Source organism: Toxoplasma gondii, chromosome XII (assembly GCF_000006565.2).
Source record: "Toxoplasma gondii ME49 chromosome XII, whole genome shotgun sequence".
Lineage (NCBI taxonomy): Eukaryota > Apicomplexa > Conoidasida > Eucoccidiorida > Sarcocystidae > Toxoplasma > Toxoplasma gondii.
This window is the reverse complement of record NC_031480.1, coordinates 5,237,140-5,258,536: the sequence shown is the minus strand read 5'-3', so window position 1 is coordinate 5,258,536 and position 21,397 is coordinate 5,237,140. Positions and strand designations below refer to the sequence as shown.

Sequence of the window (21,397 nt, the reverse complement as noted above, 5' to 3'; positions counted from 1 at the left end):
CATCTGTCCGTGGGCTGCGCTTCTGACCGCATTTGCTGAAGATCTCCCCACCTTCTTCAGGGTATTTCTCTGGAGCGAAGTTTCCACCAGACTCGAAAACACGATTGGACTGCCCGCGAATTGGCTTCCTTACAAGAATCGCGTCTCATGTTCTGTGTCTCTCAACAAGCGCGTAAGAGTCGCGTCGGTCTGCCAGTTTCTCGTTCAATGGAAAAACAGGGGAGAGCGACGAGATCTTTCACAGACCCTTGCTATCACGAGAGTGAATGTACTAGAGCGTTACTTATTAGAAAAGGAAGCAAAGAGCAGGAAGTCAACACAAGGAAAAGCTCTGAAACCAGAGCAGTACTGGCCACGAATCAAAACGATGTGCCCTTTTCCAAGTTGCGACGCTCTCGCAACCTTTCACTTATTGCAGGGGATCCCCAGTTCTGTCCCTTTACAAAAAAGAACCATTTTCTGTGCCTTTCCTTTAAGAGCATTTTCTTGTATAGTCCACACTTTGATACATTCTTCGGACCTCTCGGTAGGCGTGTCTCACAAAGTGACTTAACAGCTGGAAATGGCCAGGGAAGTCAGGTGCGAACAAGAGCAGGAACACCGTGCTTCGACACACAGACTGGTATTGTAGTGTATTCGCTCTCCTTCCCTTGCTCGTAATGGTCCACCGTGTAAAAAACCATATCCATACAGAGATATAAATATACAAATAGATATTTGTATGAATCGATAAGTATGCATATATATATATATATATATATGTATATACGTGCAACTAAATGCGGCCGGGGCAAATGGGTGGCAAAGGATGTGTGCATCCACACAGGTGTCGTATCCTGGTGAACAGAGAGATGTTTTCGTTTGTTTTTTGTTTGGGGTGTCCTTGTTTTTTTGGCTATTTTGGAGAGGAAGATATGGGCGTGAAATGTCGAGATGGACAGCAACGGAGATCTGAATAACGAACCTCAAAGGGAAGGCGAAAAACGGGTGAGTTCTACTTTTCGTCGGGCTACCACAGAAAGTCACACTTTTCAGAAATTGCTTTCCACTAGAGGCTCTCTTTCATGCGTCTTTCTTCACAGTTGCCGCCAGCAGGCAGCACGACCGGAGGACGAGATCCTGTTAAGTCGGGCGTGTGCGACTTTTCTCTCTCAGCTTTCTGGAGTCGAAACACAATAAAAAAAAAGAAAGAGGTCGCTGCAAACTGCAAGTGGCTAGACAGCAGTGAGGAGCGCTACTGTCGTGTTGCAAAAGATACGCGAGAAAATCTGGAATTTCCGCTGTCGGACCCACACACAAAGTGCTGCTCGTGCCACAGGTCGGCACCGTCGGAAGCGGAAGCCCCGCGTCCGTGTGAGAATCTTTGCTTCCCGAGTTTAGAAAGAGAATGTCGCGTCGATCATCACCGCCACTGGCAGGTGTACGTAGAAGAGTGTACGTGGTTCGGTGAGCCCACACAATCCACCTCTGCTTCTGCTCGAAGTCGGTCCTTTCGTGAATTTAAGAAGAATGCCATCATCCACCAAGCAACAGGAGTGAAGACAATCTACTAGGTGACTCCGTCAGCAGAAAGAATGGAAGATTGCGACTGTGTCGTCGAAGCGGGTGCGAGATGTTTTAGACGTTTGCAGGGCCTTGTGTCCGTTCCCAAAGAACGAGTCTCTTTCCCTGACACAGCCAGGATGGTTCGTCGGGATCCACCGTGGAAATCTCGCAAGTGTTTGTCCTGACTATCCGGGCAGTGTTGAACAGTTGAAGAGTGTAGTGTCTGTTATTGTTGCCTCTAAACAGTTCTCAAGCACTTCCTGTGAACCTCCCTAAGCAGACTGAGGCCGCAGTTCCCCCAACTGTCCACGCCTGGGCAGTCTCACAGTCTGTTCTTTTGCGCGTTTGCATCTCTGTACATGTCCCTGTCTCAGTTTGTACCCTTCCACGCCTCTCGCTCGCCTGCGATTCTCTCGGCGCGCCCTCAGGAACTCTCTCGCCTCTGGTTTCCAATCCGAGTCGTGTATCCCCCGCTGTTTCTCTGGCGCCATTGTTTCAGGTTCTTGGAGAGCCTGCCAACAGCGAGACCGTTCCCCGGAAAAGAGATAGTTCAGGCTGCATCTCTTGTTCTGGGCGCCGTGCGTAGCGGCCATCACCTGGAGACTATCGGTCGAGGAGAACTACGGGTCGTTGCCTCAGCTCTTGCGCTTTTCTCCCGCGGTTCTCTCAAACTCCGCGGCCAACTCCTCTTCTTCGTCTCTCTCGTTGGCCTCTGATGTGCAAGCAGACTTCGCGTCAGCTCTCGGCCCTCCCCACGGTGGACGCCAGTCTCCGACGATCACTTCTGACGCAAGCGTCAGAAAAGCGCAGTCGAGTTTGAGGCCGCGGACACAGACCTGGAAGAGGTCGACCAAGGAGACAAACGTTTAGCGTTCAGGCTGTCTAGACTGGCTAGCACAGGATTTTCTCAGAGCCTGAAGACTGCACTCTTTTTCTCCGAGGCAGCCAGGCTCGAGAAGGAGCGACACCAGTTGGACAGACGAGGCTGGTCCTCCAGCGCCTGGGCCGTTTTGAAGAGAGGATCTCAGAGAAGAAAGAGTCAAAGCGTGCCAGACGCGACTGCTTCTTCTCTAAACAATTCTCTCCAGCTCCGTGGCGTACCCTGAGAAACACAAGGACGACTTTGCATGCGCGAGAAGTCAGTTCAGCGAGAAAAGCACCGAAAATAATGTCGCTCGCAAGAGACAGCTGTGCGACCTATGCATGCGGTTTCTCGAGACAGTAAAAGACATGCCCAGCCGCTTCTCTGCAACTTAGCGCTTCACCTCTACCACCTCTTTTTCGTAGCAAAGTCTGAGTTTCCCCGAAATAATCCCCTTGTACCACGTGGAACGGGAGTCTAGCTGCAGTCAGTTCTCTCTGACTAGCACTGCATGCCCTGAGGGCGGCGGCTCTTCCGTTTCGAATCACCGTCGTCCTTGGGGTCTGCAGTACGTGAACACTGACACGCAGCCCGTCGACCGTTTGCAGGTGGTGCAGCTGCATCTCTCAGAGAGTCTTCCTGTGCGTCTGCGCCGACAAGAGTCGTCTTCGCTCAATTCTCAGACGCACGCGTTTACGCAGGAAGGTGCAGGAATTGCAGATACAGCTACGCGTCACCTTTTCGTTCGATTCCTCTTCTTACAAGCAGCCTTCATTCCATGGAACGTCTGCTGACCCGTAGCACAGCTTGGAACAGAAGTGACCGGACACAGTCTGCATCGAGGGAGCAAATGTCTCCGAACCTTTCGCCGTACCTATGAGGTTTCCGATGACGTCGACGGCCTGAATGCTGCAGTGCTGCGGCGCTCGGTTGTTTCCTCCACTTCTGCGGAACTTCAGCAGATCTCCTTCGAGCTGCCACTCCACCGCGACCTCTCCAGGCGCAGCGAAGCTGACAGCAGACGCGAAACTCCCAGAGCCGACGCCTGCTGCCAACGTACTGACGCTGCCGGGCGCTCCTGCGCCTTCTGCGTGGTAGAGCGAGCCTTGAGAGAAGACGCCTGGGTGCCCTGAAGAAGGAAAGAAAAAAAAACCAGGGGAGAAAGTTGCGAGAAACGAAGAAAGTCAAAAAGCCAGAGAGGAGAAAGGTCGACATCTCGCGCAGCACCTCTGCGATGGCGCCTGGCGGCGCGCTTCTGCTCTTCCGAAAAAGACACGCGGGATGAAAGCGCGCCGCCGCGAGCCCTCGGCTTGAGCCGCATGAATTGTGTTCCACCGCCGCGTCGACGCGTTTCGAGTGTGACTACCCAGAAAGGCGTTAAAAGAAGGAGCCGTCCAACCAGGAAGCAGAACGAGTTTACGCAAACTCGGTTTTTCCCTACCACTTGTTTTTTCTGCGTGAAGGTCCTTTGAACTTTCTCGGCGCATCCCGAAATTGTGGATCTCGACGAACGCCTGCAACTCCTGCACACTCCGTAGATTCAGAGTCTTCAGCGCGTACTGTACGTCCACCTGGTCGTGCGCTCTCTCCAGAGAGGCCGCAGCCTTCAGCCGGACCGTTTTCACCAGCTTCTCGATGAAGACGTGGGCAGAAGGCAGAGCCGCGCCGATCTTCATCTTGCTCCCGGACACCCCCCGACCCTCTGATCTCTGCAAATCGGAAATGAACGCGTAGCTTCCCTCAATGAGGTGCTGCTCCAGCGCCAGTACTTCGGCGACCAGCGGGTCTGCGCAAACCTGAAAACAAAAGACCGAGCGGCCACAGTTTCGCCTCCAGAGACAGTCACCTCAGCTCTAACAAACAAGCAGTCCGTCTTGAGAAAGAGGCGGAGACGCTGGGCTCTTTCACGAGAACGCTCGCTGGCGCGTTGTCTCTGCAGAAGCCCCGCGCAAATGGAAGTCCCCTCCCTCACTTGCGGCTCGACTCTGTTCTCCTCTGTGGGCGAAAATTGATTCGGAGTGAAGGAAGCGAGCTGGTTTGCACCAGAAGGAGAGTTCCTTCCGTGGAAAAAGAGTAGCGCGCCGTGAAGCGGAGAAGTTACGAGCTCCTCGGAGCGCGTCTCTCGTTCGCGGAAGCGACTGCAGGACGCAGCGACGGCGTGTGAGAGACCACTGCACTGCTGGAGACAGCTTTCAGGGTGAGTCAAGCTCCATCGACTTAAACGTTGGTCCGCGCCGCTTCTTGAAGAGAGAGTGCGAGGGGAAGCACAGCAAACGCAGTCCCGAGCAACTCACTTGAGGGGCGAGCAGCTGAAGAGCCATGTGGAATTCTCCGATTCGGTTGCAGGCAAGGAAATAGAGGAGGTAGAGACACAGGAGTTCGCTGTGGTGTTCCGACGGAGGCAGCAGCTGAAAAGGTAGCGGAAGCAAAACAGTTCGCAGGTGCAGAGTATCTACACTCACCGTTGACACACTCTAGAATGGAACTCCAAGACTTGACACATTAGTGGAAAGCAACAACCACTGCTATTCGGATTGCTCATTGAGGCCTCGAAGGTGGAGACAGTGCAAATACGCATCCACTCTTACAAAGCAGGCCCACCTAAACGCTACAGTGGACATGCTCTTCAGTAAGAAAATCGCGAAGCAGCAGATCCGCAGATTCACACATCGATGTGCGAAGACAGATACACACATACCACCACGCATACAAGCGAGCGCCTTTCAAAGCGCAAGGAAATAAACAAGAGAGAAGTCAAAATAGTAGCTGACCTCCGAGGCTGCACCCGACGTAGATCGTCGTGTACATACGCCCGCTGAACCAGGTCCTGACTTCCACCGAATCATCCTAAGAGGTGTGTACAGTGTTCCTGTCTCTAAAACGTCTAAAGACTATCTGTCTGGCAGAAATTCCACTGGCACAGACGGGTGCGTTCCCCGAGTACATGCGGTTCTCCTCTGGAAGCAATCTGGAGGCGAGACGGCTGCTTTGTCTCCTACGCACACAGCGAGCTACCCAGAAAAAAGCGGGGATCTTGACAAGCCCCGCCACACGTGCACATGCATTTATTTTTATATATTTACATATATAAATATATAAATATACACATAAATATACATATAAATATACATATATATATATATATATGAATGCAACAAGGAGAGATCGAAAACAGAAAAACAGGAGACAGTGAGGATACGAAAATAGAGTTCCGTCGGTTCTTAGTGTAGCGTCAAGTGATCATGGAGGTAAACAGAGACACAAGGGTCCTAACTACAGAGAACTGGGGACTCATCCGTGGATTTGATGAAAGAGGAAAGCGTTTTTCTCGTACATCTGCGTAGTCCGTGTAGTAGGGAAGCAGCATGAGCATGTGCCGCTCGAAGTCTTCCTCGCCAGCCAGAGGCTCATCGACCATATCCGCAGCGCCTCCTTCCAGTCCGCGGAGCTGCTCTTGCATCTCTGCGACGCTGAGGAGAGTAGCAAGCTCGAAGCACTCCCGACCGACGAGAGCCACAGCCTACAGGCGAGCAACAAAAGTATGGGCGTGAGTTGTGGAAAGACAACGACGACCGAAAGAGAAGGCGAGAAAGAGAAGACAGAGATTTAGGAAAAGGAAGGAGGCATATGAGGAAGAAGAAAAGGAGGGAGCAAAGGACGAAGAGGACGAAGGAACGAGAAAGGGGAGAGGAGAAGAGAAGAACGAACCGGAAGGAGGACGGAGGAAGGAGAAAACAAACATGAGGAAGAGAAGAGACGAATGAGTGAGCAGGGGAGAAAGACAGACGGCAGAGCTGCGGAGAGTGTGGAGGATGGAACTCGAGTGTCTCCGCATGTCCTCGAACAGACGTCAGCTCTTTGTTTCATGCGTCTCTATTCGAGACTGCCTTTCTGTAGACTTTGAAAATGGAATGGGAAGAGCGAAGGAGACGGACAGAAGAAGAGGAGAGAAGTCGAGGCATGGACAAAAGAAGAGAGAGTACAGAGAGCCTCAGAACGCAGAGGACCGGGACATCGTACCTTGAGAAGGGCAGGGTCGGTGAAGTCGCCGAGAGGGTAGAGAGTAACAAACATCTTGACTTTCTGAATAAGTTTCCACGCATCCTGCAAGTTCCTTTCTGCCTTCTGCTCCTGCCGCACACGAGCGAGAGCCGCCTGTGCCTCCTGCAGCTCTCGCTGGAACTCTGCCTGAGTCACTCCAGGCGCCATGTTTCGTGTCTCACAGGAGGTGAAGAAAATTGCAAAGATGGCCGAGACACCCGAAGAGAGGGGAGGAGAAGGGCGCGGAGGCGGTCCTTTTCTCGTGCTCGGAAAAGAAATATCCAGACAGCGACGTTTATCGAGTTTGCGGCTTCCGGTTTACAGAAAAGAAAGGAAGTCCGGGGCGGAGAAGACAGGCGGTCAGGTCTCGCAACAGGGACAGTCTTTTGCGTCGGCGAAACTCCGACTTTCCTGTTGTGAAAAAAAAAGACGCAGGCGGAGGGAACACAGGGAGAAGCGAGGAACGCACAAACGAGTTCTGCTTTTCAGAACGAGATGGGGAAAAGAAGAAGGGATGAAACCCACCAAGGAGGAGGCGAACACGAAAAACGATGTGCGTCCTCGCTTTCGGTGGTAGGTAGACTGGAAGCAGTGAAAGAGTTTTGGGCTGACGTTGTCGGCGCTCCTTTGTTTCAAGACGAGACAGCAAACATGCAACTAAAGAAAAAGGACGACTCTGTGCAAGGAGCAGACAAGACACAAGTACACAAGTGAATCTCAGGAGCACTTGGATTGTTGGGGCGCCAGTCCGTACGTTTGTGTTGCTTGGCAGCCGGGCAACCTTGAAAAATCAGGAACATAAAACAGACTCATTCCAGAGCATTGGACGTTCTAGGACTCGTGCAATCCAGACTTGGGAGCAGGGCTCATTGGTAGTGGAAATCCTGGTCGGCGGAAAGACCCCTCGTCGCGATAAGGAAAGAGCAGAGCTTGAACATGAGCACACCTCCGCCTCGAGAAGCCGGAGCAATAAGAAGAAACTGCTGCAGCTTCTTTTTCTCGCCGGCGAGAACAGACCATGTAGGAGCACAGACATCCCAGCGTACATGCAGCCTGTCTGCACTCGTCAGGGGCGTGTGATGTTGCGCAGGAGTCACAGAGGACAAACCAGCAAAAAACGCCAAAACAAGGGCTGTTCTCCACGCCGGGCACTCGATCTGAAGTTCAAGAAAGACCGGCTAGAGGAAAAAGTTCCAGAAGTGTTTCAGTTTGTGTCGAGAAATGGAGGAGAAGCAGTGTCGGTATGTCCCAGCGCCACCTCAGTGCCCGGCGTGCAGTGTTCGGACACGGGTGCTGAACTCAAACAGATGCGTTGAATTTCGAATGCAAACCTGACAGGACCAGGAGACTGAAGGTCGCCTTTGTCCTGGTAAAACGACAAATGAACTAACAGGGACGGATTCGAAGAAGTTACCGTGTTTTCGTGCTCTCTGGGCATGGTATACATCCGCTCATACGGTGCGTGTGGCTGTGGAAGACACACTATCTAGAGTAACCAAGAACACCATCGAAGGCACCCCAGTAATCACCCTTCCGCTGACGGTATTTCCAGTTGTGGATTGTTGATGAATTGCAGAAAAGTGCCACACACCCTCAAGACAACAGGTTATAGCGAGGAGGCAGGAGAACAAGATTCGAGACGAGAAAATTGCCGACATAAATGCGTCCAGAGTTTGCCACGCCAGTCTAGGTTGGAATTCCACGTACAGAGCCACTCTTTCCCGACGTGCTAATACGACAGAAACGACCATAAGGCTGGAGTGGAAAGGAACTGGAAACAACGTCATGTATTCTCTGTATCGTATTATTCATACAATATGAGAAAGCTAGAGAGCGAAAAAAAGCGCTTTTATTGGCTTCTTGAGTGTGGGCGGAAACGAGAAGTTTGAACTCTTGCCAACAGGAAAAGCTGCTGAAACGCTTGTTGGTCTCCTTTAAGAAATGAAAGCCGAGAAAAAAAAGGAGCAGCTGACGACGGTCTACCACTGTGGCTCCGGGGAAACAGCCTCCCAATGGTGACCGTACATGAATGCGCCCTGAATGTTGCGCCAGCTTTTCCAATTTAATCCGGCAACCTGAGTTTTACTGTATAAAAACGAAACTCACAAGTTGTTGGTTCAGCCAAGCTGCGTCGTTCTGAAACTGTTCCCAGCGAATAATCCTGTGTCCAACCGTGTTTACAAGCCGTCGCGTTTCTCCGGAGTTTTCGCAGAGGCTACCAAGAAGTCCTGGTATGTGAGTAACTAGAGAGCTAATCATACTCCGATTGGAAAATCCCAAGACAGCACGAACAACAACAGAACTGAAACGCAGGCCGGTAAATATGCACAGGCCATTACCAATTCCATTAGCACTATCGAGGTGGGTGGCTGCCAATATACAGGCACTATGCCAACTGAGTAGGTAAATTCATGCAAGAAATCTATCAGTTTCTGCCGGTGATACTCACTGGTTTCAACAGCCAAAGGCAGGAGGTTAATCTGATGTGTCTCTCATCTTGTTTACAGAAAATGCAAAAAATCCTAAAACTCCGAATACTTCGTTCACAGGGTGCAAGATTCTGCTGAGTCATGGGAATAAAATCACTGAAACAGTAAAGCACCTTTTTTCACGAAAGAAGTTTGCGCTCATGCCTTGTCTTTTCAAACATCTTGACTCCATCTAAGAAACCAAGACAAGGAACGTCCTCACTTCTTGCTAGCGTCCAGACTGGCGGTTCGGAAAAACGACTTCCCTTGTGTTACCTGTGCAGTTTCACGAGAAACAACTTTTCTCTGTTACATTTTCTGCCGGCTTCGTGTCTGGTGCGACTCATTGCTCGGTCCCGCAGCTGAAGGGAAGAGGTGACTAAGATTGAATAAACGGATAACTTCATGGAAGCCTCATGATAACAATTGTTTGCACACTAAGGCTAACCGAACCGCGTTTTGTCGTGTTTGTTGTTGCATTCCTACTCTCACATGTAAGTTTCAAGCAGTCCTGATTTCGGGATCTGATGCGAACACCACTTTTCGCGTCTTACACTTCAAAAGACGGCTGCTGCTAGTTCGGCAGCGACTTAATAGGAAAAGGATGACGGATTTGACCAGTATATAGAAAAGAAGTGTTTTTTCGGGGGAACGAACCGGGCAAAAAGCGAGCGTCAGTCTCAAAGAAAAGAAATGGGGTAAGAACTCAACAGCGTCTTAACATTTTGAACAAGCCAGCTGGGGAGCACGCATTCTATGTGCCCCTCGCTACACACTTTGGATGCAGTTTCCCCTCTGTGCAGGCGGATGAAAAAACAAGGGTATTCACGTCTTTCGGCTTGTTGTCACTGCCGAAGGAAGACACCGTTTTCAAAAGAAGCCCTAGGAGCCATAAGGCGCGGAGGAAAAGGGATCCGCTGATATACAAATGGGAGTTGCTCAGTCTATGGCAAAACCTTCCCTCAATCTTTTAATGGACCACGGCAAAAGACAACAGCCAGAAAACAGGAGCGAACGGGAAGTCGTGTCAAGAAAACGTCAGTCCTTGATTTCCACAATGTAACCGTGAAACCACAGGGAACAAACGCGAGAAAGGGAACGGCCACGAAACGGAGAAAAATACCTAAAAAGCGCAGCGAATAAACCAACTCGGCCCGTCGGAAGTGCGTGTGTAGTTTCGCAGAGAGGCGTGACTTCTGCACATGCCTGCAGAAGTTTGCGTGCACGAAGCTGAAACGGCAACAGGTACAAACCTAAATTCTTATGGCTGGTGTTCAGAGCGTAAAAACGTCCTCATTAACATCGGAGGAACTGTTTCAATTCCAACGACGAGTCTGCTGTGTGTATACTTTTTATTTGCACAAAAGGGTAACACATAGAGGTGCAGACGCGCTGGTTCCACACACCGCGTCGCCTCAACGAACCGGTGAAGCATCACAAAAATCCGCTTGTTTCCCGTGGGATACCTTGATTGCACATGCACAAACAAACCGCAAGCTTGACCGGACGGAAACGTACTGGCGAACCGATTTTACGACAAAGACACCTATTTCGGGGACATGAATTTGTAGATTTATGGCCAGATTTACCGACGCCAGACAGGAGATGAGTATCGATAAAGGGAGATCCTCTCAAAGGCCCGACGCAGACACCACCATTCCATCGCTCTTTCACTCCCCTATTCCTGTTCAGGGGTTCCACAACCGAAAGCAAGTGCTCACGGTTTCTTGTCTTGCTACGAAAAAATAATTATTCCCGTCCTCGTGTATTCCTGTGCATGGGCTCCACAACTGGAGATCGACACGGGTACCTGCCTTTCCTAGGACTAATTTGCCCTCCGCTCGTGGGTTCCTGTCTATGGGTTCCACAACTGGAGATGCACAAGCCTTCTTGTGTGTTTCCTAGGAAATGACAATTCTCCCCGCCCTCTTGAACTGTTCAAGGAGACCCGCCACCTTCTGATCGGGCTCCGCCCTCAAGCTAGCGGCGCGTTTCGCTACGTCCAGCGTTTCCCTCGTTCTCGGCGAGGCTGTTTCGTAGAGAAGCTCTTTTGACAGAGATGTCTGTATCACCGGGTTCAGCCGACTTTTTTCTCCCACAGTCGAGTTCCTGCTCACGCTCGGCCTTGCACATGACTTGGCCCGACCCACGGCACTGCTCTGCACGCGTTTGGCCGCATCCGCCGACACCTGAGTGTGGAGAAGCGAGCGCCGCGACGAAGTCCCCTCGCCGCTTTGACTCTCCTCCCGTCTTCCGGCACTCGACACGGTGTGCGTTCTGCCCGTCAGTCCGTCCGAAATCTCGGAGGGCGCTGCACTTGAATAGTTGTCTCCTCCACGCGCCAGGCATCTTGACATGAGAGAACAGGCAGTTCGCACGAGTGACGACGGGAGAAGCGCACCGCTGTCTCTCCTACTGAGCTGACTGCGGGACCGAGACACTGCAGAAGCCTCAGACGGCCCTTTCACACTTCCGTTCTCGCTACGTGCCGTAGGTTTGCAGCAGGCGCCGTCGTAGAAAGGAACCGAGGGACAACTCTCCCGGGGTATGGGCTCCGTCACCAATGCACCGGCGCCGCTGGGGACTTCCGCGTGGCGCCACACGCCCGTCGCGGGCACCATAGGTACGGCCGCCAAGAACGGAGACTCCGGATGGGCCAAGCCATTCCACATAAAAGGTACAGCAGACATGGAGCAACTCGCTGCAGCCACACCTTCATTCGCCGCGGCGCCGCAAGGCCCTGCGGGCATCCACAAACTCGAGTGGTGAGACGTGAAAGACGCCCCGCGAGAAGGCTGGACGCGTCGTTCCCCACTTTGCGGCGACGGAGGACCTCCGAGGGCAGCTTGGACCTGCAGACCAGACACGGGAGGCAACGGCCGTAGGCAGTGGAACACAGCAAGGAAAGAGGTCAAAACCGAGAAGGCGAAAACAAAGAGGAACGGGTCGCCACACGGCAGAGTACGAAGGTGAGGGAGACTTCCTAAAAGTGTAGGACGGGATCACGAAGTTCCGATAAAAAACTAGGATGCGAAGAACACGAAAGACCAGAATCCGACGTCGACTTGTACGGGAGATACACACGAAGGTCCTTGGGAGAGCCGCGCCACAAAGTCTCTTCTCTCTTCCTCCAGCTTCACAGTCTGGCTGGCTGAACTAACAGGCTGCCTCTCTTGAATAACTGGTGTGGAACCCTTCGTTTTATTCATGATCCCCGCAGTCCAAACAACTCCATGTGTCGCTCTGCCGTCTCCATATTCTTCAGAAGCACCATGTGCATGTGTTGGCGTTCAACCAGTCGAAGAAGTCGCTGCAGAAGAAGAAATTGACATTCACCTACTACAGCAAGAATGTTCCCTGAGTCTGCTGCTTGGAGGTCTCTACGTGCCTTACTTCTCCGGACTCTGTCGCACCCGGTGCGCATGCGCCTTGCGGGACGAAGAATGCATTTTGACCGCCAACGTGGTACGCATAGTAGACTGGCGGGATAAAGACAGAGCCTTCTGGGGACATCTCAGGAGCTACGTATAACACCTCTGCGGGAGAAGGCGGAGGCGAAAGCGGCACCTCCGCTTCTGGGGTGCCTGCAGCAGATGTTTCGACGGAGTTTCCAGCGCCATTTCGGTCAGTGTTTTCGGCCTCCTGTTGCTTCCCAGCTCCCCACAAACTCTTCTGGAAAACCGAGGAGCGATGATGAGTGTCGCCAACGCCGGTTTCACTTGAGGCCACAGCTTCAGCCGAGGCCGACCGCTTCTCCGGAACGGCGGCCTTCTTGGTGATTGCCTTGGCTTTCGGGGGTTTGGCTTTGGTCACTTTTTCGGGCTCCTTTCGCTCTGGAGAGACCTCAGACTGTTCGGTGGCGCCAACAGACTCGACTTGCTTGTCAGCTTTCTTGCCTTGCGGCCCTTTAGTCCCAGACTTCGGACTCTGTACCCCAGAAGGAGCCGATGTGGTGGCGTTCCCTGTCAGGCTTGCCACCACAGCCCCAGACGGAGGGGAAAGTCTCTGGTGGCTTTCAGCCGAGGCGCCAGAGGCGGTGGATTTCCGCAAGTCACTCCCGCAGACAGCCGTCTTCGAGGTTGCCGGCGACTCCGAACTCGACGTCCCAGTCAAGCGAACAGGGTGCTCGAGATGAGGTGTTTCCTTCTGCAAAAAAAGGAGAGGGTGCGTCAACACGTGGAACCCCCGTTAATCCACGAATTCGAGGAAACAGACCTCTCAAACAGCTGCGGGTCGAACTGAAAAAAAAACGGCTGGATCAGCAAGTCAGAAAAAGAGAGTATCAAAGAGGTATCTGAAAAAGCTACGCGAGGTGTCACGAGTCTCCCTGCCAAGACAGCTGTCTCTATCGAGACTCATGGATGTAACGCCTCGGTGACGAAACATCACAGTGTCAAATGGGGAGAATGAACGGGGCCGGCAGTGCCTGCGGTTCGCCAGGCACCTGGTGGACTGCAACGACTTGTCGGTCAAGCATCAAGTCGCCGGAGATTCGGTGACAAAAAAGCAAGTTACCAAGCAGGTAATATTTCCCTCTGCAGACTAGCACATCTCTTGGTAGAGTGGTCAGCGAAGTAAGTGCCTGCTCTGAACGGGCAGCTGAAGTTGAAGCCGAAATTTAATTGGTCGCTCCGCTTGTCTTCACTTACCACATTATCACCACTCTTGCCGGATTCGTCCCCGTGACGTGTTTCGCGTTTCTTCGCGCCCCCGCTGTGGATTACACTTTTTCTGGTCAGTCCATCTTGTTTGGTGAGTTCGTCCGACGGGCTAGACTCGGAATTGACGCCTGGAGATACGGAGCGTCTCGTCTTCCTGACTCCGCCTGCAGAGTGTGTCTCGCCTTCTTCGATCTCAACTTCCTTCGCAGTGTTCGACCCGCCCGTGCCTAGGTCTTCGATGACGACGCAGGGGATGACTCCGGACGGCGAGATTTTTGAGGCCGTTGGAGCGTTGACGGTCCCGCGCTGGTTCGCACCTGCCTTAACAGTCTTTCCACTGTTCTTTCCAACCGCGTCTTCGCCTTTGGCTTTCGTGTCGTCTGCACATTCGCTCTTCGCGTCGGCAAGCAACAGCTCGAGGCGATTCAAGCTCGCCTGCAAGTTGTCAACGACGGCTGCCTGGTTCTCGAGCTGGAAGCTCTGCTCCATGACAGTCGCTGTGACTTGTTGGAAGTTCTTCGCGATGAGTGATTGCGGCCAGATGCCGCGGTTCTCTCGCGTACACGAGTGTGAACGTCTGTAGGGATGCCCCATGGCCGCATTCACTGTATCGGGGAGAAACAAGGAGAAGCCGCCTTCTCTCGGGGAGTAAAGCATTCGCTGTTCAGTCTTGTTTCCCTTCGGATGCCAAGCGGCTGCTTCGTCACCAGACGGGATGTCGACGCTTATCTGCGAATGATCTCCAAGAGCGCCCTTCTTTGTCTCCCCAGCTCCGACGCCGGAGCACGACGACGAGATGTGCTCAGGCTTCGCGCCCTGCCGTAGTCTGTACACGTCTTTCCACACCATCGGTGCCTCGCCTTCTACATCGACTCGGATTCTCTGTTCCACTTCGCCCCAGTCGACTGACGAAGGTCCAGAGCGCAGGCCAGACACCGCTTCCTCCTGAGCCGCAGACAGAGCAGCGCCGCGCTTCTCTCCCTCATTGCCCCCCTCTCGTCCCTTGCCCGCCTGCCGCCCATGGCCAGCAGCTTTTGGGCTCGACTTCCCCACATCCTCGCGGTGAGACAAGTGGGGTTTCGCCGCGACTCGGTTGTTCCCCGAGAGACATGCGAGACTCAACTGGTAAAATAACTCGGCCGGAACCGCGAGCGGAGTTTTTCCTGACGACACCTCAGTCACCAGGCGCTTCAGAGAGGCGACTTCCAACTGCGCTCTCTCGAGCTCCACAGCGAGGGCTGCCTTTCGGGGCGTTAGGTTATCCAGCGCTTTCTGCAGAGAAGACCCGTGGTGGTTCACCTGCACTCCCGCTGTCTGACCCTTGAGAGCGCGTCTCGGCGCTTCTGCGACGCCCCGCTCAAAGTCCAGAGTGACCAGCTGGCTGTGAGTCGCCTGATCCGCTGCACGCGACCGCTCGCCCTGCTGCCCGTCCATCGAAGCGTGTTCCAGCTTCTTGCCCTTCCCGGTGGTCACCTTCCGCGAGGGTGACCGGCTTCTGGCGCTCTCTTGGAGTCCACGTCTCGCCTTCCCAGCGTCAGAGTGGCCTTTAGAGCTGCGCGCGGGCGTCGACGGCGCAGAAACGGAAGGCGAGTTCCTGCTTTGCGGAGTCATCAAAGCCGAAGCAGACCTCTCGCTCCTGTCGGAAATCTTGCCAGACACGCGAGAGACATCCAACGCTGGGGGCCTCAAAACCTTCTGGTCGCGGGCCTTCTGCGACGTGCTGCCGCGCTCTGCACGCGCGTATGCCTTCGGCATTCTGGAGACACAGTGAGACACACGGAAGGAACTATGTCAATGCGAGCACAACAGAGCGCGGATCGGGGAAAAAAGACAAACCTCCGAGACCTTCCCCACTGGTTCAGAACAGTTGAGGACTATCCATGCGTTCCAGACGTAAAACGTGAGCATCCAGTTATAACCAGGTACCAACTAAAATCTGGCCCGCGGCGAAAGAACACGAATGGGGTAAAAACAGAAGGCGAAAATGTGGACCTCACTGCCGAGAAGTGGTGCCTCATGTGTGTGTGTGTGTGTCAACCACGGCTGCCGGCTGGGAACCTCGGTGTGACAGTCACGTCTGATCAGCACCCAAGAAAAAATGTTCGTCACCAGGAAAAGAAGCTGCGCCAGACGTGGCCACTCACTCGAGCGCGCGCATTCTGTGACTGGGAAATTCCGAGGTCCACTTATGTATGCATAAAGTAGTCTTTAACCTTGTCCTCGAGCTAAAGCAAAAAATTGATATGCATCCGTCTAAAAAAATTGATGTAGAGTATTTTATCTAAAGCTTTCGTAGCGGAACCAGCAAAAGAAACAGTGTGTTTGATGAAGAACTGGTTCTACCTAATAAGTCACGAGATTCTAACATTATTTATTTTGGGAATTCGTTTTGCTGTGACAGCTATTTGGCTGTTTAAGCATGCGACACCAACACTCAAACATTTTTTTGCATGGGGTTGGAAAGCTCCGGCCTCGTTTGTGTAAATTCCAAAATCCTTTGGATTTTTGCCCCACAGTACAGAAGAAAGCTTTTGCGTCGGGTATCCTGTCGATTTCAAGAGATGCGTTAGCAGAGAGAAATGACCCCCCTCGCGTCTCAAAATACCGGATTGGTTCTATGCTTATACTAAAACAACATTGTTAATGACTACAGCTTCCAAGCAAACATACATGTTTAGCACGGAGACAGAATCTACAGCTGCTTCCGAGAAGTATCGCGATCCACCAGCCTCCACGTCGCAATGGCTTCGTGACGGGAAAGAGCGCCGTTGGCGTACCTGAACCGTTCGGGATACGGCGTTGTAGTAAAACGCTTCACTTCGATTTCTTTCTTCAGAATGTCAAGAAAACGTCGGCGCGTACAGATCTAGTGAGGCATGAAGGTGCGAAATGCGACCGTGTGGACGGCAGAGAATTTGCCAGTTTGGAAAGCACACGAAGCACACAGCACACCCTTGGCTGCGAATTGTCGTGTATGTCGAAGTCTGTTTATGGCCGTTCTTCGTTCCCCTCCCGGACGAAAACACAAGGAGGAAATCGTCTTGCGAAAGTCCTCGGTCAACAACTGAGAGACTACGACGAAAGTTAGCACGCGCACAGTGACTCTTGCGTCGCCCATTCGAAACGAGACCAACGGTTCTGGAAGACGCCACCAGCCGAAAGACAACAATAACATACAAAGCGCGACCCACTCAGGAAGAAGTTGAAGAAACTCAACAAAGTGCCAACACACCCCTTGCGAGTGTTCAAGTTACTAAAAAAAAGCACGTCCACGTCGATGCCCGGTCATGGCTGTATTTACGCGTTCACTCGCATTCGAGTCACAACACGCAACTGGCAGGTATATAAGATAGTCCTTGGCTTCAGATTCAGCTTAAGGGCACAAGGATTTTCGAGACTCAAGGTCAAAAACCAAATGGTAGAGCTTTAAAAGTGGAGCTTCAGCTGGGAAATGCGACGGAAGAGACCGGTCAACGAAGAAAGCAAAAGCACAAGACTCAAGCGTGGCAAGCGCTCGACCCTAACCGGGCTGACCCGAACATACCCTGGTCCGACGCAGGAAACAAGAGCAGCTAACCGAGGTTTTTTCGGAGCCTGTTTCCAGGACTTTCGCACACACCGCGGGTGCAACGCCTTTCGCTTGCCAGAAAAATCGGGGCTGACAATGACAACACAAAGAAACCGACTCGAAATTGCGTAACTGGACGCCTGTCACGCAGCAGAGTTCACAGCGCCCCCGCTGTCTCGATTCTGGCTCGCTCACCACGAAAAAAGCCAACGCGAGCCCTTGTCAAGGTGCCACAACTCAATCGACCTCGTTCCCTGGGGCTACGGCTATGCCATATATTTGGTCGGCTTATATTCCGAACTGGGGAACTGACAGGCTCCGAGCGCCTGGAGACTGCGCAGGAATCCCACTGGCGGGTTATATTCGGAGCGGCGATGCCCATATAAGAGAGACTGCTGTGTCAGGAGGCTGGGAGGATGGAGCAGTGGGGTCCCTCTGGACTCGTTTTACGAGGTTGGAGCCGACTGCGTTTGGGGTTTTTCTCAGCGGAACCCAGTGCTTTATTTCTCGACATTTTTGTCGGTTGTGGATTCGTTGTTTCCCTTTCCGCTTCTGCCACCTCTCCGCTCCTCTGCTCCAAAATGGTAAGGCCCCACGCCTCGCTGTGTTCGCGCTACGATTGGCTTCTCAGGTCCCTTCCCAACGCGATTTTTTCGACTGCCCGTCGTCCTTCTGATTTCGTCTTTTTTCTCTTTTTCGCAGCAGTATTCCGTTTCCAGTCCACCATCTGGTGGTTGTACCATGCAGCACGCTGTGTAAGGGATCGAGGCCGGTTTGTGTCGTCTGAGAAGTGGAGAAAGCCGAGAGAACGCCGCGATTGTTTTCTTTTTCGACACGATGTTTTCCTGGCGCAAATTGAATATTCGAGATGTCGTCGGCAGACACGGGATTGAGAAGAGCAGGGATGGGAAGGGTGGAAATACCTGCTACGTTTTTCGGCACACGCTGGCCGATACCGATCGGTCGACTCTGCTGAGAGGCTTGGCATGCGGCCTCTCTTCTCTCGTGGAATGAAAAGGAAACGAACCGAATTTCGTGCACGTGGCGAAAGCGTCGTGCTCCATTTCTGGAGAGATACGCCCGCGAAGAGGAACGTTTCACTTTGTCTTCTGTTTTTCCTGGTTTAACCCCTCGTCCAGCAATTCCACGCGGTGTCCGGGCGATGGGCGATGTGTTCCTTGTTTCCTCGTTTCCTTATCTTAATTCTTGTTGAAACTACACACTTTCTGCGGAGAAAAGTCGCTTTTTGCCAGTTGATGTACCGGTTTCATTCCGGCGGTTCTCGTCTAGTCCATTTGCGGGCTCCTTGTGGCGGTCTCCTTTCAAGCCCAGAAAAGTATGGTCTTTTCCAGTTTTTTTCTGTTTTCCGCTTTTATATTCGAGGTGCTACTTCGACCTCGATCCCTCCTTCTACCCTCTGGTTCCTTCGCTTTCGCCGTTGTATCCGCCTTCCTCCTGTCCGTGTCGGTTGTAAACGCCGTACCTGCGGCTCAATCCCACTTTGGCTCTTTTCATGCGTTTCCCGGAACTGATGGTCTTTTCTGCTGTGTAGGTGAAGATCCGCGCGTACGAGTTGCGAGGAAAGTCGCAGAAGGAGCTGGTGAAGCAGCTGGAGGACTTGAAGAAGGAGCTCGCTCAGCTCCGCGTGGCGAAAGTCACTGGCAGCGCAGCCTCTAAGCTGTCCAAGGTGACCGAAGTCCGCAAGGGCATCGCTCGTGTGCTCACTGTCTACACTCAAAAGCAGAGAGAGGAGGCGCGGGCCGCCTTCAAGGGCAAGAAGTTCATCCCCAACGACCTTCGTGCCAAGAAGACCCGTGCTATCCGCCGTCGCCTCACCGCTTCCCAGACAAGGAAAATGACTGTCAGGTGAGAGACGCCGGATGGATATTTCAGATTTACCTCCGGCCACGCTGAGAATACTGTCTTAATGCGTACTCCGGAGAAAAACAGATGTGAGGAATGTGGTAACCGGGGCAACGTGGGTAAAGAGCGCTACAGCTCAACAGATGGAGACAGTGGGTGAAGCAGGGGTCTACGGCGCTTATGGGCTGTTTTTTGTACGTGGAGAGCATAGCCGGTGTGGACCGACATGTTGCAGGATACTTAACCCCAACACCATAATCTCAGTAGTGCTGAATGTCTTCTGACATTCAAATGGCTTTAGCAACCCCCAGGTTCTGTTTGTTGGCGTCGATTGTTTTGCTTTTGGGGACCGCGGCATGCGAGGCAGTGGCTTTCAATGAGGACCGGAGGGCTTGAAACCAGAGCAGCGGTGAAGGTAACAAGCAGCGCGACGTGGCTGTGTTAGGTGCTGAAGACACTCTTTCTCTTTCGGCCTTTGCAGGTGCATAAGAGGCGTTTGCCGTGTTTTTTGGAGATTCCTTCCGGGAGGAGTTTTTTTATGTTTTGCCATTGTGGGTTCTGTTTGTGGTGACGTTTCTTTTTGCTTTGCGAAACGTCTTCGTGGTGTCCCTTAGGCTGTCAAGTGGGAGGTGGTGTACAGCAATCATTTAAAACTTGGTTGTCGGCATTCAATAACTGAAGTCACGTGCAGTATCTTGCGTGCTAGATTGCTTGCGTGGCGGGAGCCAGAAGCCTTGATTCCATTTTCTCATCCACGAGTGAAAGGGTAATACAGCTTAATCGTCGATGTTGTTGTGTTACAGAAAGTTTACCGTTATCAATGCTTCACTGGCACTGGGGCTTGTGTGCGTTTTTTCCCAGGAAGATGAAGCGCACTCAGAACGTCCCCAAGAGAAAGTTCGCTCTGATCGCCTAAATCCACTCGCGCCCCGCAGAAACGTTTCGTTGCCGCCGTTGCCAAAATTGAGGGACGGGACAGCTGAGAGAATCTGAGCCTGAATGCCGGGAAAAAAGAAGTGGAAAAGTCCGGGCTTTGATTTGGACCTCTGTCTGTAATTGAGAAACCTTGCTGCGCCTCTAGACTTTTTCACCAGATCTTTTTTCGTCGTTCAAGAAAGGGAAGCTGAAACGATTGGGGAAGCCATACACCGCACACGAGCTCCGGCCGGCTCCCGACTTCCCCTCGTTTCTCAAGAAGCAGTCTTGTTTCTGTGTTCTGGCGTCTTGCGGCAGCTGTGTGATGGGGGGCGGTGAGACAGTGAATTGGGAAGGAAGACTGACTTCCTGTTTTTCCCGCTCTTTCTTTCCGTCTTCGGTGGTTTAACTCCTTTGTCTGTGCTGAATCTGTTCGAGGTCCAAAAATGAGCAACAACAGGGTGCTCGGGGCCCGGAATGCGTTATCCCGGTAGTCCTCACAGTGCACCTCGCATGCACATGGGGCTCGCCTCACGTCGATTGACGAAGACAAAGTCGTCTCCAGTCACTTCATTTTTTCTTTCACGTACGAATGTTTGCCGAGACACAGATCGCAGCACTGGCTACATTTTTTGTAGGAGGAGCTGTCGCAGAGGTAGTGTTGCGCTAGTAAAACGCACAGATGGGACGAAGTAGCACTGGGTCTGACATTGTGAGCAGATAACACACACTAAGGAAGCTGAAGAAGGCTTTCTGGTAAACTCCCAGGTCTATGGTTGAAACGGGAGGCGACAAGAGAGAAAAACGCGGATGAGTTAATGAAGAACCGGCCTGCTTGCCTCACCCAATGGTATGTGTCGGAAAATGCTTGTCCTTTTTCTTTAACCAGAGTCTGGCTCTATATGTCTCCGTAGAACTGGCGGTGTATAGTGGTATGTTTGAAAGCAATTTGTGTATCAATGTGTAGGATTGTCCCTTACATACTAGAGCAGCATCCGAAACCATTCGATGGTTGCCCAAGAGAAGCTGTTGTTCCTGATCGGAAAAGTCAGAGTAGCGTCAACATCTGCGCCACACCTCTGATAATTCGCCTAGGAATTTTTCAAACCCGGATGCGGGACACACCACAAGAATCTACGAAGCGATTTGGCTATACTTCTTCTAGTTTATTTGAGAGGAATGTGTATGACACAAACGACTAGGCTTTTACGGGCTACACTGCGGGACAGCACGCTGGTGTTTTTCGGCACATGCCCGCGATCAGAAAATGACAGATAACACGTACACTCCCCGAAATATCTCAGTTGAAACTTCGTGGTGCAAACCATTCTTCGAACGGAGCCAGGAAAGAACATGCCTTTGCTAACAGTATACGCCTATTCCTTGTCTGAAAAAAACTTCCTGCAGCACGCCTGCTTCCGCAGGCAGAGAACAAGACACGCTCTAGAACGTCGTCCTCAGCGTTTAAAGATGC

The 21,397-nt window shown here is 52.3% G+C and overlaps 3 protein-coding genes across 3 annotated transcripts; 1 reads left to right on the top strand and 2 right to left on the bottom strand.

Moving 5' to 3' along the window:
• Positions 1-1,369: 1,369 nt before the first annotated feature.
• On the bottom strand, positions 1,370-7,416 carry TGME49_250830 (SAC3/GANP family protein). The gene is made up of 6 exons (XM_018780938.1): positions 6,428-7,416; positions 5,742-5,927; positions 4,702-4,815; positions 3,849-4,203; positions 3,282-3,536; positions 1,370-2,647 (listed from the first exon to the last, which is right to left on the bottom strand). The coding sequence occupies exons 1-6, from the start codon at positions 6,614-6,616 to the stop codon at positions 2,616-2,618; spliced, it is 1,131 nt and encodes a 376-aa protein (XP_018635076.1). The 5' UTR covers positions 6,617-7,416; the 3' UTR covers positions 1,370-2,615.
• A 2,106-nt stretch (positions 7,417-9,522) lies between these two features.
• Positions 9,523-17,263, bottom strand: TGME49_250820 (hypothetical protein). The gene is made up of 4 exons (XM_018780937.1): positions 16,355-17,263; positions 13,566-15,333; positions 12,310-13,062; positions 9,523-11,768 (listed from the first exon to the last, which is right to left on the bottom strand). Exons 2-4 carry the CDS (start codon positions 15,330-15,332, stop codon positions 10,818-10,820), a joined length of 3,471 nt encoding a protein of 1,156 aa, XP_018635075.1. The 5' UTR covers position 15,333; positions 16,355-17,263; the 3' UTR covers positions 9,523-10,817.
• On the top strand, positions 16,518-20,769 carry RPL35 (ribosomal protein RPL35). Its single transcript, XM_002367322.2, has 3 exons — positions 16,518-17,729; positions 18,698-19,011; positions 19,870-20,769. Exons 1-3 carry the CDS (start codon positions 17,562-17,564, stop codon positions 19,922-19,924), a joined length of 537 nt encoding a protein of 178 aa, XP_002367363.1. The 5' UTR covers positions 16,518-17,561; the 3' UTR covers positions 19,925-20,769.
• Positions 20,770-21,397: the final 628 nt, after the last annotated feature.

Coding starts and splice junctions, on each gene's coding strand:
- TGME49_250830 (XM_018780938.1), bottom strand. CDS start 6,616: ATGGCGCCTGGAGTGACTCAGGCAGAGTTCCAGCGAGAGCTGCAGGAG. Junction 4,204..4,701: donor TTCAGCTGCTCGCCCCTCAA/GTGAGTTGCTCG, acceptor TTTTGTTTTCAG/GTTTGCGCAGACCCGCTGGT. Junction 2,648..3,281: donor CGTCATCGGAAACCTCATAG/GTACGGCGAAAG, acceptor TGTGTTTCTCAG/GGTACGCCACGGAGCTGGAG.
- TGME49_250820 (XM_018780937.1), bottom strand. CDS start 15,332: ATGCCGAAGGCATACGCGCGTGCAGAGCGCGGCAGCACGTCGCAGAAG. Junction 13,063..13,565: donor GCAAGAGTGGTGATAATGTG/GTAAGTGAAGAC, acceptor CTTTTTTTGCAG/AAGGAAACACCTCATCTCGA. Junction 11,769..12,309: donor GTGCGACAGAGTCCGGAGAA/GTAAGGCACGTA, acceptor TCTGGTCTGCAG/GTCCAAGCTGCCCTCGGAGG.
- RPL35 (XM_002367322.2), top strand. CDS start 17,562: ATGGAGCAGTGGGGTCCCTCTGGACTCGTTTTACGAGGTTGGAGCCGA. Junction 17,730..18,697: donor CGCTCCTCTGCTCCAAAATG/GTAAGGCCCCAC, acceptor TCTGCTGTGTAG/GTGAAGATCCGCGCGTACGA. Junction 19,012..19,869: donor ACAAGGAAAATGACTGTCAG/GTGAGAGACGCC, acceptor GTTTTTTCCCAG/GAAGATGAAGCGCACTCAGA.